This window comes from Ruditapes philippinarum, unplaced genomic scaffold, assembly GCF_026571515.1.
Source record: "Ruditapes philippinarum isolate M1 unplaced genomic scaffold, ASM2657151v2 ctg912_1_1_1_1, whole genome shotgun sequence".
Lineage (NCBI taxonomy): Eukaryota > Metazoa > Mollusca > Bivalvia > Venerida > Veneridae > Ruditapes > Ruditapes philippinarum.
In genome coordinates, this window is record NW_026852834.1 from 113,305 (window position 1) to 130,243 (window position 16,939).

General features: G+C 30.8%; 1 protein-coding gene across 2 annotated transcripts in view; it reads left to right on the top strand.

Annotated features, from left to right (window-relative positions):
* The window catches only part of LOC132725666 (junctophilin-1-like), a 47,808-nt gene that overhangs the window by 14,823 nt on the left and 16,046 nt on the right, over window positions 1-16,939 (top strand). The window contains exon 2 of one of the 2 annotated variants that reach the window (XM_060710846.1): window positions 13,467-13,490. The exons of the other annotated variant lie outside the window; for it this stretch is intronic. Coding sequence (XP_060566829.1) covers window positions 13,467-13,490 — 24 coding nt within the window. The remainder of the gene's footprint in view (window positions 1-13,466; window positions 13,491-16,939) is intronic. 2 annotated transcript variants of the gene reach the window in all.

The following is a 16,939-nucleotide window of genomic DNA, read 5'->3' on the forward strand; positions in this document are numbered from 1 at the left end:
CTTTTGATATACTTTGCACTCAGTTTCTCTGATCGTTTATTGGCATTAATTAGAATTGCAGATTTTTGAATCCAGTGGGTGGCTCCCAAATGTGGTTTACATCAAACTAAATTCCATAAGTCCCGTTACAATTCCGTGCTGTTCTTGCTATTTTGAAATTAGTTATGTATTAAAGATACCAAGCTTCTCTCATGTATAATCATACATCTCATATTTGACGACTTTAATTTCTATTTATCAATGTGTTTCTTGTTTTTCATGTCAATATATAGCTTTCGTCATTTTTTGAGCGTTTGAGAACTAATTATATACATATATGTACACAAGCTCAATCATGAAATAATTAACATGTATGTGTATGTCGATTACCCGTTGTTTTTTAATAGAATGATTCTCCCGAGTTTAGCTGTGTTCATATAAGTAAGCCAACATAAAATTTACACCACCCCAGCCCTAAAAAAGATAAATAAATAAATAAATAAATAAATAAATAAATAAATAAATAAATAAATTAACAAATAAATATAAATAAATACAAATCAAAATAATAGAAAGTTAAAACAAATGAAACTTATGGAAAATATTCATTATATTATATTCAAGAATTTACCTGTTCCTTTTTACTCGTTAATTTACTTTACTTGTTCATTTATCGTTATTCTACTTTACTTGTTTATTTACTTTATATGTACTTTTACTTTACTTGTTCATTTACTTTACGTGTTCTTTTACGTTACTTCTTCTTCTACTTTACTTGTTCATTTACTTTACATGTTCTTTTACTTTACTTGTTCATTTACTTTACTTGTTCTTTTACTTTACCTGTTCATTTTCATTACCTGTTCATTTACTTTACCTGTTCATTTACTTTACCAGTTTATTTACTACGTGTTCATTTACTTTACTTGTTCATTTACTTTAAATGTTGTTTTACTTTGCTTATTCTTTCCTTTACTTGTTCATTTACTCGTACTTTACTTGTTCTTTTACTTTACTTGTTCATTTACTTTACTTGTTCTTTTACTTTACTTGTTCATTTCTTTAACTTGTTCTTTTACTGTTTTTTTTTATACTTGAACGACACATCCGTATATTTTGACAAGTTATACATGATTTATATGGAAAGACAGTACCTAAGACTATGTTAAGTATTTAATTTGCAAAACTGGCAGAATTTGTTCTTGTTTTCTAAAAAAATCCACAAAACTGTGGGCGTGCAACTTCAGTCAATTGGTTTATAATGGAAGGTCTGTAATACTACAATTAAGTACGTTTTTTTTTTAATATCAGGCATAACAACAACTCACGAAATAATTATATATGGATGTTGTTGGCAAGTGTTTGATACATGATCTCATATCATAATTATATAACAAATAATAAAATGTTCTAGAACAAAATATTATTATTCACCATACTGTATAAATGTTCATAATAAATCACTTAGAACGTTCTTAACATTTTTATAAGAATATCAAAATGATGCCTTTCTATTGTTGTTATCAATATTTGAAATACTTAGAAAATATTAATATTGCAGACTAATCCACTTTAAAAGTTGTGTCGTTTGCAATAGAAACTACGAGCTGGTACAGAATCTAGTATTGTTTGAGTACTCTCTAATTAAAGAACAATGAATTTATACATGGCTTGTTAAACAGATAAACTGTCTGACCATTGCCAGTGAATATTTATACATTTTAAAATAGTTTTGTAACAGAAAGGCAACTTTCCTATGAATATCCTTTATTTACTGGTGGTATGACACAAATTACTGATTCCACATTTTACAGTGTTATATCACCTCAAGCATAGTCATTCTGATGGATGCCCCGATTTTTAATCAATCATTTCTGACTAAAAGTGCATGTATGGTTTGTTTTACGGTAACTAACATACAAAGTAACATATTTATAGTCATGTATGGCCAGGGGGCTGTGCTAGATTACAGACACACCAACAAAAGACAACCACTTTTTTAAGACTAAACCAAACTCCCTCAAGCGAATTCGCTTGAACAGATTGGAAGCTATGTGATTCTTTCGTCGTTAAAGGTATGTTACTCTCAAAGTAAAGAAACAGAAAAAAGGGATATTAAAGAATGACTTTATTAATCATAATGATAAGATGCTTTGAAGTACAATTATTTCGAGGAACACTCATCCTTTAATCATAATCGTTTTATTCACCTTGTCTCCCATGTATAAACTATTCTCTGTTACCATGGTTACCTTTTACAATATTGCCTACCGATCTCACTCATTGTTGTGCATATCTTTTAGCAAATAATATCTCAAACAGACATAAGCATGTAATATATGTATATTCCAGAAAACCCGTGCTCTGCTTTTTTGCTTTGCGGAGATGCTTTCAATAGTATTGAAACAATTTTCTGTAAACTGCGTACTATTTGCGTTGAGTACTATTTATTTTGATAATGAAAATGTGAACAGAATGTGGAAGAGTGCTTTATTTCCAACTAAATGAATATTCGTACTTGTATGACCATCTTTTTGAAAAACATGTATTACCCGAATTTGTTTTACTCTCTGAGTTTATAGGGTTTATTGTTGCTTTCTTTTTCCAATTTACAGTGTTACTTATGTACTCTTAAAATATATGCCTAGTTTTTCCACTCCTCTGCGTGCTTGTTTCATTCAAGAATACTTTATAATATACCTTCTTAGAAAGTCGTTTTTGTTTTAGGAAAAGTGGCAGTACATTTAGGCCACCTGAAATAAAAACCTTAATAATTTACCATTTTACGTTGACCCTTTTTAGAATATATGTTGATGTCAATATTATATTCTGTACCATTTGTGCTTTCCATGTTTTCATATACTGAACAAATTTTATTTTATTTTCTCGACCGTAGACTGTTCGTTTTCGCATTGACTTCCGGTATTGTTACGAACTATTTGCCGTACTTTTCCCGGTATTATCCGGACAGTTCATGCATGTGCTATGTCATTACTAAGATGAATATTAAAATTAGATAAGTGTTGTTTTTTGTGCAGACAAAATTAGAGAAATATTGCTGACAAATTCGTACTGAATTATCTAATTATGGCAGTTTGTTGATGTTTAATTTAAGTGTAATGGTTAGTAAAGATAGCATGTGTAATTCACATTACTTTCTGTTCTATAACCGAGCACGTATCACGACAAAAATAAGTTACAATTCTGGGCATTACGAGGGGAAATTTCCAAGTTCAAAAAAAAAAGTTCTCTAAGAACAACTGAGGAAACTGGACAGGTAATCTGTTGGCTAATTCATTACACAGCAGTGATAATACTTTTGCATTTATGGAACACTCAGGAATAATCCAGAAATAATTCAACCAAGTTTGAAGTATGATATAACATGTATAATAATTGAACAGTAAACGTTCGTGACCATCCACGCAGATTTATAAAAGCTTCAGTATTAACCCTCAAATATTATTAAGTGGGTAAATATCTTTTTATGGGTTCATATCTTTTCCTAAAATCTTCTTTCGTCAAGTTTTTAATGTAGTAAACTCATACATTCAGGTCGTTTTGCATTTATTTAGTTAAAATACAGTTCATTTTTTCACCTAGAAATCTGAATACTTGTATACAATATTCTTCCAAAGAAATTATTTTATTATTCACTTGGTTGAGCGCTTTGTCCCGAAATCGTATTTATTCCGCAAATTTCATTTCTGATTGAAGTAATATGCTGATAGTAACCACAGCTGATAGGATTGAAAATTAACCTTCTCCATCCAGGGAATTCATGTACTATTGATTTTCTCTTATAAATATAAACTAGGTTATATTTTTGATTTGTAACATATTTTCATAACGAAAAAATAAACAGAAATGTTGGCCAACGTAAATTTTAGGAAGACCTCGCTTTGCCTTCGTAATCTGTTATGAAAATAAACACATTAGCAACTTATTATGGTAAACACTTTGATATTATTCTTGATAAGTAAAAACCTTGTTGGACAAGACTTGATAATGTTAATACCGTCTGAGGAGAGAGGTTGTAAAAACAAGAATATTACATACTTGAGGGCAAAATTACTTGCAAAGCCTGTAATATCGAACAATATTTTTTTGTGAATAATATATCTGAAATAGGAAGAACATTTTTTGCGCTTGTTTTCGATTTTGTCAAGATTTTGGTTTATAAATCCATTTGTGCAATGATGTAATGTTATGTCTTTTTTGACAGAAAAAAGTTCATGGTTTACTTTTGATAAAATACTGGATTCCTGTTACCTGTAACATAATTTATTGCCATTCATTATTCTAATTGGGTAATGGTGATGTTCGTTATAAGCAGTGGTTCGCTTTATAAGAGATTCACTATAAGTAGATTCGTAATAAATGTATTTGAATGATTCACATTTGCTACGTTTTGAAACATGCCTATTTGAAAGTATAGAAGTGCCATAAAAATACAAATGCATGCTTTAGTTAAATGTTTTGAAATGAAATGAGCCGCGCCATAACAAAACCAAAATAGTGCGTTTGCGAACAGCATAAATCCAGACCAGCCTACGCATCCGCGCAGTCTGATCAGGATCCTTGCTGTTCGCTTTCAAACCCTATAACAAGTAGAGAAACTGATAGCGAACAGCATGGATCCTGATCAGACTGCGCGGATGCGGATGGTTTGGATCCATATTGGTCGCAAACTCACTATGTTGGTTTTGTCATAAAAATATGACCATCGAAACTTGCATTTAGAACATAAGATAGAAAAACGTTCTACATTATTTCCGAAATGATATTGTATAGTTTTATGATCAGAACATTGTGTCTGCCGACCGTCATTTTCCCGCTCCGGAAGCTATGAAACCGATAGCAATGATGTCGTTTTATGACGGACTTTATTGATCAATCTCCCTACTTACTCTAGAAATTCTCTCGGCTTGTGTGAAATATGTCACGCTGATAGCGGCTTTCTTTCATTAATTATACATCCTTTGCAAACAAGAACTGACTCGGTTTTGGTTATGAAATGTCTTTTTTCTCTCCTTGCTCATTTCGCGAGCGAGATGAAAGCTACGATATTTTTTTTTATTAATCTGTGGTTAAATTACTGAAGCATAATTCAAATTATATAGAATAATCACACTTTTATGAGTTTAATTATGAAAAATTTGGTCAGTTCCACCATCAATGTTCCTTGTTATATATACATAAGTAAAGCTGTTAAAAATAAACTCTCAGTGTACAATATGACAGTGTCAATCAAACAATGATAGTAATCGTTGAAGATAAACAGCACGATTTCTTTTATTTGTGTCATCTTGTTGGCAGCCATTACCACTATGATAAGCAGCATCAATGTCATTGAAACGTTTTTGAAATGGCAATCAGAATGTTTAAATTTACAGCAGAGGTCTTTGCCTTGTCATTACATTCATCTTTATATAATTGTCTTTAAACTTCAGCTTTACATATCAATCTGCTTGGTTGTTGTCAACATGCGGCTGTGGATAACTTAGGTCTGTTCTTTAAGTTGTATTGGCGTTAAAATTTAATGTCCTGTTTTTCAAATGATCTGAGTTTAGCTGTCTTATTTATGTCTACCTTCTTGAGTCATTTTTACATATTAAAGCATTGTAGGCATGTAGCCTTGTTTGGACTCGTTAGGCTCACCTGATTTTTACCAGCTCAGTAACTATTCACTCATCCAAATACCCTCTTACAACAACAACAACAACATTATTTATATGAATATAATTATTAAAACCAGAATATATATCATTAAAGTATCACAAATCATGGGGAAAAATCGAACTTACTTGCCATACGTGAAACATACATTACACTTTAAAGTTAACTTAATACCTTCACAGTTACAAGTACTTGTGCTATAGTCAAATGCATCGTGAATATAAATAAAATACTTCATTGAAAATGAAAGGTTTGCACCCACCCTTTCATTGTTTTAATTTTTTCTTTTTTGGTTTCTGTTTTACGTGTTTTGGAAGAATAGAATTCGTTGTGTTTTTTTTGCCTAGATGGTAGTATGAAAATCCCAAACTGACATATCAGTTTTCGATTGGATATTTTCATAATAACAATTGTGGGGTTCACATGTATGCAACAATCGTTGATTGAATAATATGTTCGGAATAGATTATGCATGTATGATAATCAGTTAACCATATGTTATATGTCATTTAAAATAAACTTTCTTATATATACTCAAAGCAATTCTTTTCTATCGTTGTGAAATTTCTAACTTCTAAGCTTTTTTGGGATAATATTTTGATAATTTCACAATAATAATAATAATAATAATAATAATAATAATAATAAAAATAATAATAATAATAATTATTATTATTATTATTATAATGATGATAATAATAATAATGATAATAATAATAATAATAATAATAATAATAATAATAATAATAATAATGATAATAATACTAATAATAATAATAATATAATTTTTTTTATCAAAACACGAACTACATTTGTAACGATTAGCCAAAAGGATCTAATTTTGTTTCTAAATTATCAAGTGTCATAAAACTAGATCGAGAAAATTGTAATTTTAATATTTTATTGTTTTGAATGAAGACAGCTTGAATATGTTCCCATAGTAACGGAAACCATATTGCTGGCTCCAGCTGTTATTGATCTTTCATATTGCTTAGACGCTCGCATATTGATAGTCAGACGCTTGCATATTGATATTAAACGCTTACATATTCAGAGAAATATATTTCTCGCATCGTTTAGTAGATAATTTGTCGCCCGCAATTTACAATCCTGTTAGAATTGATTGACCTGTGCTGTACAGTTTTCAGTTAATATGCATTTGATTTACTCGAGTGGCAGAATCTGACTTTTCAACATCGCTGTTATTATTTGGGTCGCAAACATTCGCTGTCTATCGATTATTGGCTAAAGCTGTTATTATCCTAACATCGCTATATTTTTGTAATGAACTTGCCTGGCTTTGAATTGATAGTTTAAGGGATATAAATATTAAAATCAAAATATTTAGCCAAATATAAATATAAAGTCCGATAAGCCTATCAGGCTGGCTGGACACAGGGTTGGTTTTTATCGCTACAAGCGCCCCGAAGAGTTAGACAACAGACAGCATCTGGTGATGTTAGAGATGGCTCATGTGTTTGATGTTGATTTAGATAAACACCAAAGTGAAATAATACCATTATTTCATATATCTAAGATCTACTGTTTAACATGATTTGCAGCAGGCCTATTGAACTGATATTGCATGAAGCTAATTGGAAGAAAAAAAGAATTTTGAATGATGATGACTTATAAGAAACCGACAATTTTATCCTTGGACTTTTCGTTCTTGTCATATATAACATGAAATGTCATTTTATTTGGCAAACAATGTTGTTTTAGAGTATTCAACTTTGGTTTGATTTATTAGTATAATGATGGTATGATCTTAATTGAATGTTAGAGGAGCGAATATGTTGAAATATTTCTGATTATTTTACTCCTAACTGTGTTTGTGATAATCTATCAAGGTCTTTATTTTATTTATGAAACATTTAGATATACAATGATAACAAATGGTGATTGAGAATGAAGATAGACTAGATAAAAACTTAAAATAAATCATTGTAAGTGGTCGTCTGCTTATATTTGATATACTTCTACAATAGCTTACGTTTTTATATCAATCTAAACTAAAGATATTTTTTTTTATAAAATTTGGGCATTATTGCACAAAATATGACAATGATATATGCCGCTTATTTGTATTTAAATATAATATTTTGCTGATTCTACGAACATGTAGTCAAATACTCTAGAAAAATAACATTTTCATTAACTAATCGAAAATATGTGTAAGCGAAAAAACGTGTCTAGAAAAAATGTGAAGAAAAAAAAATACAACAACGTGAGTACATTGTTTTGTTTTAAACAAACACTGTCTGGTATTGTATGGTAGAATTGCATGTGAAACATCAATAAAAGACTTTAATGCGACACTTTACTTGTAACTGGATAACTGTAGGAATTACATCTGGGAGATGATGGTGAACAATTGACATACGATATAGATGAATAAGTTAAAATACATTTGTGTAAAAGAAACGACTTGAGCTTATGTTTAATTAGTATAAAAAAAGATATTGCGTTAATTGGCACATCTTAATTGTAAATATCAGTTGTACGTTACACGAGCATCTGTTAAAGAAATATTGAAATACACGTGAGCTTAAACTGTGCGATGGTATAGAGATCTGTTTTTACAGTTCGAACAAACTTTTTTAAATTTTTACAAACAATCTAGATGGATCAAAATTGAAAATTTCACAGGTGACTGCCATGCGGTTTATTTTTTTAGAAACACATGGGAAAAGCAAGAAAGCAAAATATGTATATTTGCATATGTCTAACAATTTGTAGTAAAAACTATATTCAAGTTGAAGCCATTTTGATGCCAGCTATCGTTAAAAGTGAAAATCTGAACGTGAGTTAATCTCATGATTTGTTTTTCCTACGAGCGTATGTCTTATCTTAAGATACAATTTATTAACTTTGTCGTCTGCTAAAGCCGTGTTGATACAGGGGCTAAAGAGGCAATAATCAACTGATGCCAAACGACAGATAATTGTCTATTTGGGCATTTTAAGATTGTTATGTCGGCAAAATATTGACAAAATACGGAACAAGGCCAAAACTGCTGATGGTAATCATGATTTTAATGTTTATGAACGAGACGCTTATATCGGACAAGATGTCAAAAATTTCTGAGAAATTCCATCAAATGATGTATCAATGTCAATTGAGGAACAGAAAGACGAAAGAAAAAAATGAAGAAGTTCTTAAAAGTAGTGCTGATGTAAGAAATTACTGATATGTAAAAATATGGGTTATTGTACCATAAGTTTGATTTTTTTCCGTTTTGTTAGATTTCATCAATTGCATATAATTCTACGTTTAGAACAGTGGAGCATTGACTTTAACACCAGGTGAAGCATGCTGTCAATGATTTAAGACCCCCACCAACCGCGCTTACATAACTAGTAAAATGCTATCCCCTCTCCGTATTCTGTAATTACTTAGCATTACCCCTTGTAGAAATGGTATGACACCCTCAAGTAAAAAAAAACAAAACACTGTTTAATGATAAATCCGTTAGAGCGGTTATGCAAAAGAAAATTGCTTAATGTTGACAAATGAACATTAAACGACATTGATGTAATGTATAAATGTTCAAGTTCCAGTCATATATTCTTTATTTCATTCATGTCTTTGAGGTTTGTTGTGAAAATCAAGATCATGGAAATCAGTAGCTTTCAAATAATGCACGCTTGATTACTTATTGGCGGATAGTTAAAGATTCCGGGGACATCGTAACGACCGAATATTCATAATAGCTCTATTAGTGGGCTCATTTTATTCCATTCCCTGTCAACTAGACATCTAAACGTCTCTGATGATACATAAGAATTGAATTTCATTATTTATATTTGATGTGGTCTTTACACAATGTTTCCATGTTTAAAGCGTTTCTGTGTTCCTTTTATGTTTTCATTTTTCAATTACATTACCAAATATATATTTATGAACAAATTTCAAGAAGAATTCTTTTGCTTTTCTGCTTTTTCTGTTTAATACCTTAGATTAAATCGTACATAAGTAGTATTAGGCTATATATTTTTAAACAAACCTACCTCTTTGATATTTATATCAGACCTGAAAAAGTATCTCTAGCTAAAAGCTTATTTTATATATCTTTATTTTAGTCTTATGTGGTTACGCTTTTATACATCTTAAGTGTTGCAGTACAGCCGAACATCTCCGACCATTTATATTTATACAAATTTTAAAAATTGACTGTGTTTTCATGTTTGCGTTTTCTTTTCACGCCTCGTTCCTGCAGGAACCTCGCCCTATATCCGGGGCGTTGGTGGTGAGTGCGACTTCATTTTAGCTTATACACTGCAATGTGCTTCTTTAATAAGTCTTTTACCTTTTTTGTAGATTTTGTTGATGTTTGTCTTGATAATCGGTCATCTTTTAGCTTTGATAATGTCAAATATTGCAGAGTCTTGCCAAGCTTCAAAAATTCTTAACTTCTTAAAATATAATTCAAAATTGCTGACCAATAAACGTGTTAAGACTTTGAATAATTGTTAAGCAATATCTCATTTTCTTGAAGAAAAAAAAACCCTGACATTTTAAGACATAAATTTGTATAATTTTTTTTTCTGATTGAATTCATTTTGATGTTTTTTTTTCCACATACGCACATTGCAGTTTTTTATTCGATATTTATATTTAATTATCTTTCACTCTTTTTTCTTATCAAATAGCACTGCTCCTTCCCCCATGTGTGTACATATGTGCTCATGTCTTGTTCACTGTGTCGTCCATTTTACATCTTTTTTCCTTTTTCTTCCGATATATTTTCAAGTCTTTTGTCTAAAATATTGTAGAAAGTTCAAGTGTGGTGATATGTTAAATTGAAAATCGTATTAACATGTATCAGGTACAGAAACTGCGAGTTATTTTGTTAAAAAAAAGATTTAAAAAAATCTGATTAAAACCAATGCTTTCCAAGACTTCTTGAATCAAGGACTCGTTTCTGTGGATGTAAAAATTATGTTTATCAACACTGCTATGCGAACAAGTAAATTCAATTAATATCTTGTAATAATGATGTTTGGGCAGCGAAATATATTAATTCTAAATCAAGAATTACAATATACATGTATTTTTGTTCTGTACTCTATATTTTTGTTGTAACAATTTTTTTTGACTCCATTATTGACAGAAAAAAAATGTCATGATTCCAATCCGTTAATTTTGCGTTATGTAGTTTTCTACATGAATTAAATTAAAAAATGGCGTACCATATATTTTTAGCAACATACATTGCCCTTTTTTTGGAGGAAAAATCATCGATGATTGCAGAACACGTTTGCCAATGTCAGTGCTCATACGTGTTATACCTTATGTCAAGAAAATTAATTCACTCCAACTTTTCTTTTAGTAAGATAAAATTTCATATATTAATATTTGACGCGCTTTGTCAGCTTTTCTAAATTTCAATATATCACTTGTTATGTATGTAAATGATTGACAAATAAAGAACACGATGATATCTATAATTAAATGTCTGTGTGATAGTCTGCTCTTAGATTCCTCATAAAACAATAGTGTTCAATAACATTGATCAGCTGCATTTAGCAGACGCGACGATTTTTATTTGTTTGGGTCGTCAGACCAAAGAAATAATGGTAGCGAAATTTCGGACCCTGATATGCTTATTCGCAAAATCCGAAAGTAGTCCATCACGAATTCCTCGAAGCGGTTACTTCCCTTTACAGTACACTAACGCCGAAAAATTAAGAGAAGATCACTGCGTAAAGATTGTCAAATGACATGCGCATTAATTGTCAAACCTCCGAGGGATGAAAAATAGTTCCCGATTGATCGAAGGTTTCTAATATTTTGTAATTCTTTAACATTTCTGCAAATTACCGGTAATAGATTCAAATAATTTCGTTACGCGGATGAGAATCATTTCAATCAATGAAAATTGCTTGGCCTTTTCCCTAAAATTCGAATTATTTTGATCGCCCAGGGTTTTTTTTTCATTTGAAAGACCCTGGATCGTCTAAATGAACATTTATTTATTTTTTTTATATATATCTTTACGTCTTTATTTCTTTCTGTCTGTGTCTAAGTGATCTGCAGGTGTCATAGAATCTACATAAAACTGGTAAAAGAGGGGGAAATAGTGTGGCATGTATACTCGTTCATTTTCAGATGAATATTCCCCCAAAATTAATGATTTTCTCAAAACTAAATATAGCAAGTTTTGAGTATAATTCCTTTTTCTTGATTATGATGCACGAAAGGTTATGTTGATGCGGTTTCTTTTTATGTGGTTTTTATAACATTAAGCGAAAGGAAATCTTTCGCGAAAAGTTCGTACTATACCTAGAGATAAGACATCTCCGCATCAGGTGAAGAATCTGGCTGTTAAACAATTACTCAAACTGTATCTGACAGTTATCACCCGAAAGTGACTATAACACGTGCATATTCATGTTTTATTCGTGCCATAATACACGCTTTACCATTATATAAAATCAACAATCATTTGACGCATATATACAATATTTGCACCAGTTAACTTTTTTTTGGTGAATTTAAGAAGCAATGATAAAGATTTTAGTAAGATAATATAAGAATATGCGTTTAAATTAATGATATGCATTTCTTAAATGGATTTGTCCAGCTTCCAATTTTGGAACCGTCGATTAATTTTACTGGTCACACTGCACGAAGATATAGACTGTCCTCGCTATATGGATGAGACAGCGACTGAATTCTGTATAGTGCTGACTCATTAGATATTTTGAAACAAATAAATGACTGAAATACGCACACTGATAATGATAATAGAAAGTACAAGAACAACAAAGTCCTATCTTTTAATATTCCAGGTATATAGCTCAAAAGCTAGGCCGGACGTGCCTGTTAAATATTAACAAAAACATTGTTACTTATTGTATCATTCGTAAAGATCGGGTTTTCATGCAACATGACATGAAGACTTAGGTGACCAGATTGGCGTTCCAGTTCTAAATGAACGCTACTTAATATGATTTTTGGTTTTATTAATTTCATCGTTTATTTATTTTCCATCAAAAACTGATCTGAATGTCCGATTAATTTAAAGAAGTAAAATGTTTGTTGTAAGAGATTCTGCAATTGTAACATTTCCACGTGTTTTATATTTATACGAGGAGTTGCACGTTTGTGCTGCAAACGTTATGTCTAAATTATTATTACGAGGACATTCTGTCTAGTTTGCTTAGAACTTGTCAATTCTTTGTCATAGAAAGAAGAAGTTTGTCATAGTACAGGAATGGCCTCTCATAAAGAAAACACTATTATCATGGGGGTAAACATGCAAGTTTTTAACTTCTAGAAATATACTTGCTTTTTCCCGTTGCTCATTTATTTAAGACAGGAAACGAATATACTGTAGACACGTCTGAAGTAAAATATTGACTTATTGTAAGAGAAGTTTGCCAGAGAGGGTGCAGTTTTACGATATATTTCTTGTACAGAAACATTTCCGGGATGAAAATAGGCTGAAACATGCTTGTTAATATAATTAATTTGATCTCCATAGTATAAACTCTTGCTTCAATAGGAACATTGTTCGGAATATGTTCTAAAAAATTTCACCTTCAAGTATAATCATTACATATAGAATTTCGGCTGAATAGGGCTTCTGAAAATAAAAGATATGTTTGTATGCAGTTAATATGATAAGCTTGTTAACATGATCAAAATTGCTTTTTGATATGTTAAGGCTATGAAGCTAAAGAAAATAATACAAAAACTTGTTACAAAAAAAAAGAAAAAAAAGGAGAAAAATCATGCAAATTAAAAGGCATATTTTTGTTATACTCTATATCTAATGCCATGTGTTTTCTTTCTATTTTAAGATACATTTACAGAAGAATGCCGAGGTATGTGTCTACAAAAATTTTAGCATGATGCGTGCATCTCAATAACACAACTGTAAATCAGCACAGTTTCGCGAGGCTATTTCTTTCACTATCTTATTTGAACTTCTTTTTTTTGCAATATCTATTGTTCTTTGGAAATTTGACTAAACTTTACTTTGACTTAAAAATTTCATCATAAAAAAAATATATCCGCTTTTTAATTTTTAAACGCTGAGCTTGAGCTTTTCTCTTCACTTAGTGATCTTTACCGATTTTGCACGACATTCATCGGCATTCTCCTGTATCTTCCGATTTTTTTCCGGAACACTTATAATTTTTCTTAAAATTCTTGGCACTTTACTGTGTAATCTAATTTTTAATTTCCGCTTTCTTACAATTGCATATAATTTGTGATTTTTATACACATTTTATATATTTAATTCATTTTAAATATAATTTGATTAAAAATGTTCAGCACGTGAAAAAGTCTGATTTACAGTAAGTCGCCCATGCCCGAAATAAATTCTCTTTTTTATGTGCAAACGCTTTGATTTTATTTGTGAGTTTTTTCTTCTTATTACCTGAGGAAAGATGATGATTCATACATTATAAGAAAATTAGATAGTATGGCATTAGAGATTGAGCACATCATGTATGATATACAGCATTTATTAATCACTAGTTCACTTTCTTTATATTTCGAAATGTATCTGTCACTATATATTCACTATCACTTCATATCATTTAAAATAAATAAACAATGAAATAAATTACAATAAACGAATAGTTGGCTTAAAACTAGTTGCTGGTCTGGCTCGTCAGTTATGACTATGGTTTCAGCAGGATATAGTACAAAAATTAAAGTAATCTCGTAATTGGTTCTTGTCAAATGAATGTTGTTGTTTTTTTTAATCCACAGGTAAATATTTGTGAACTTATGCTACAGAACATTTCTCTCCAAAGTGTGCATAAAATGGGAAAGCACCTTAACAAGTATCATACGCCAAAGATGGGGGGGGGGGGGGGCAAATGTTTTTAAAAAAAAGTCCACTTTACCACTTTATAGTATATAACCTGGTTCGTATACACCGGTGTGCATTCTTTGATAAAATTTGGTTTTATTGGTATTTTAATGAATATTTTTGTACTAGTTTTCAAGGAAGTTATATTAAAACTTACAGTATTATAACCACAGTAAATTCAATAAACGTATTCTAATTGTATTTGGGATCAATGGCAGCAAAAATGAAAAGGTGGATTTGCTGTAACACGTATAACATATGTATGTTTCTGTGTGGTTTTCATATGTAATTATCCTTACTGGTCGCGTTCACGATTATATATATTTATTCTCTCGTTTATTCTTTGGACTACAATTCAATCAACATTATAATACGTGATTCATGAGATTGCATATGTGATTTAAACTCATTTGCTGAGCTTCTTTGATCACTCAGTCGTTGTCGTCGTCGGCGTCGTGTAAAAAATTGTTCAAACAATATTGAATATGTCATAAAAATAGGAATACCTGCTGGTCATAACAGGGTCTTGCTGTACGACAACGGGAATTATTCTGGAGTCTACAATGTTGGAGTTCTGCTCCTTTTTAACGAAGAATATTTGTCAATATCGCTTATTTAGCAGAAAAATTTCAAAGATTATCAAGACATTGCGTTTCAGATTTTTTTGAACTCACGCTCGATGAGGCTTGCACACAATATATTTTTACTAAGAACTAAGTTTAAATTGGAGTTATCGGTCTTATTTACCAGAACCATGAGCATTAAAACTAAAGAACGTCAACTGTTCTAATTTGTATGGGTCTTGTCTGTTAATAGATTGGCGCTGAGCTTCTTAACAGGAAGTTCACCGCGTACAACAATTCAGTATTCGGCAATACACGTACATCATGTATGCTATGATATTTCCCAGAAGGTAACATATAGGTGATCGTTTCAGCAGGAGAACCCTCGACGAGGCCAAAACATGCGTTCACCTATGCATTTTTTTCTCTCTTTTCTTTCTCTTTGAAATTACCTATTAGCTTAACAGTTGAATGCCCGCACAGGAATTTTTCAAGATCGATATGTTTCATAGTTAATGATAGTTAACTCTGATTTATTGTTTATTTTATAGTCAGACTCCATTGCGTGCTGATTCGCTTATCATCAGTTTTCACGAGCTACATTGAATTCTTCATTCCTGTGTTAAGAAACAGTTTCATTCAGTCGTATTCAGTCAAGAAAATTGTCTTTTCATCGTCACTATTATTATTTCTTAAATCATCTTAAAAATCTCTGAAAAGTTCGCAGTATGTGGCTTTTATATTATTGACATGAATTGTACTGAATTATACTTGCATCTGTTAAGCATCTAAAATTAAAATGAAAAACAATGCGAGTTTACTATGAAACAATTAGAAATATTGTGTTAAGTATAAACCTTATTCAGGGGAAATAAAACATTTATAAATTGTTTGGTTTTATTTTAATGGTTTAATAAGAGTCTTTTTTCCCTCTTTGATCTGGTGTCAACGCAGCCATTTGATCTCGTGTCAATGCAGCCAATGAATATAATGGTCCTCATCAATAAGTAAATAACAAGAAATTTAATAAGAAAAGTTTATCTTCTGAAACATAGATCAAGAAATCAACATTTGAATGATAGAAATGAAAATATACATATATATATTTTTTGAATTAGTTCTTGTTTTACTCTGCCACATATGCAGGTGAATAAAACTCTGTTATAAGATTCTTAAAGACTGAGAATAATAATTTAAAATTTCTCGGATTATATTCTCTATTAATAAAGCTAATTACCTGACAATGATTTGGATTGGATAATAGAAATAATTCATAATAACGTGCACCGCGAGATTTGGCGAGATGCCACGTGACCTCACCACATGTTAAGTGCAGTCACGAAATCTGACTGCGCGCCAAAATTCCAATGTTAGATATGAGGGGAAGATGTAGCGTGTATGATAATATCAGGAGTTTACTGAATGTCTATTAGAATGGAAATAATTATCGACAATACACATATTACAGACTTTTGTACACTATTCAATCAGTCAACAGCCATTGCTAGATCTTACGCATACTGCTACATATGTATAATATAGTATGGCAATTCTATTACAATGTGTACATACATGTTCTACTCTGAAAGCCGTATGTTTATATTTTAATATTCAAAACATCTTGGTTCCCAATTGTATCCTGACATTTTGTTCGGTGTAAGTCAAAGATCACTGAACACTAAACTATAGCATGTATGTTATGAATTGAATATTTTTTAGATATAGAAATGTTTCTGTAAATTAATACATCGACCGGACTACTTTTTTGCTGAATTTTTCATAATAACACAGGTCAAATAAATGAAATGCATGAAAGCTGCATGTTCCCTTATCCCTCTAATTTAACACTGATTGAATTGATTACGAATAAACAATCAAAGTGTCT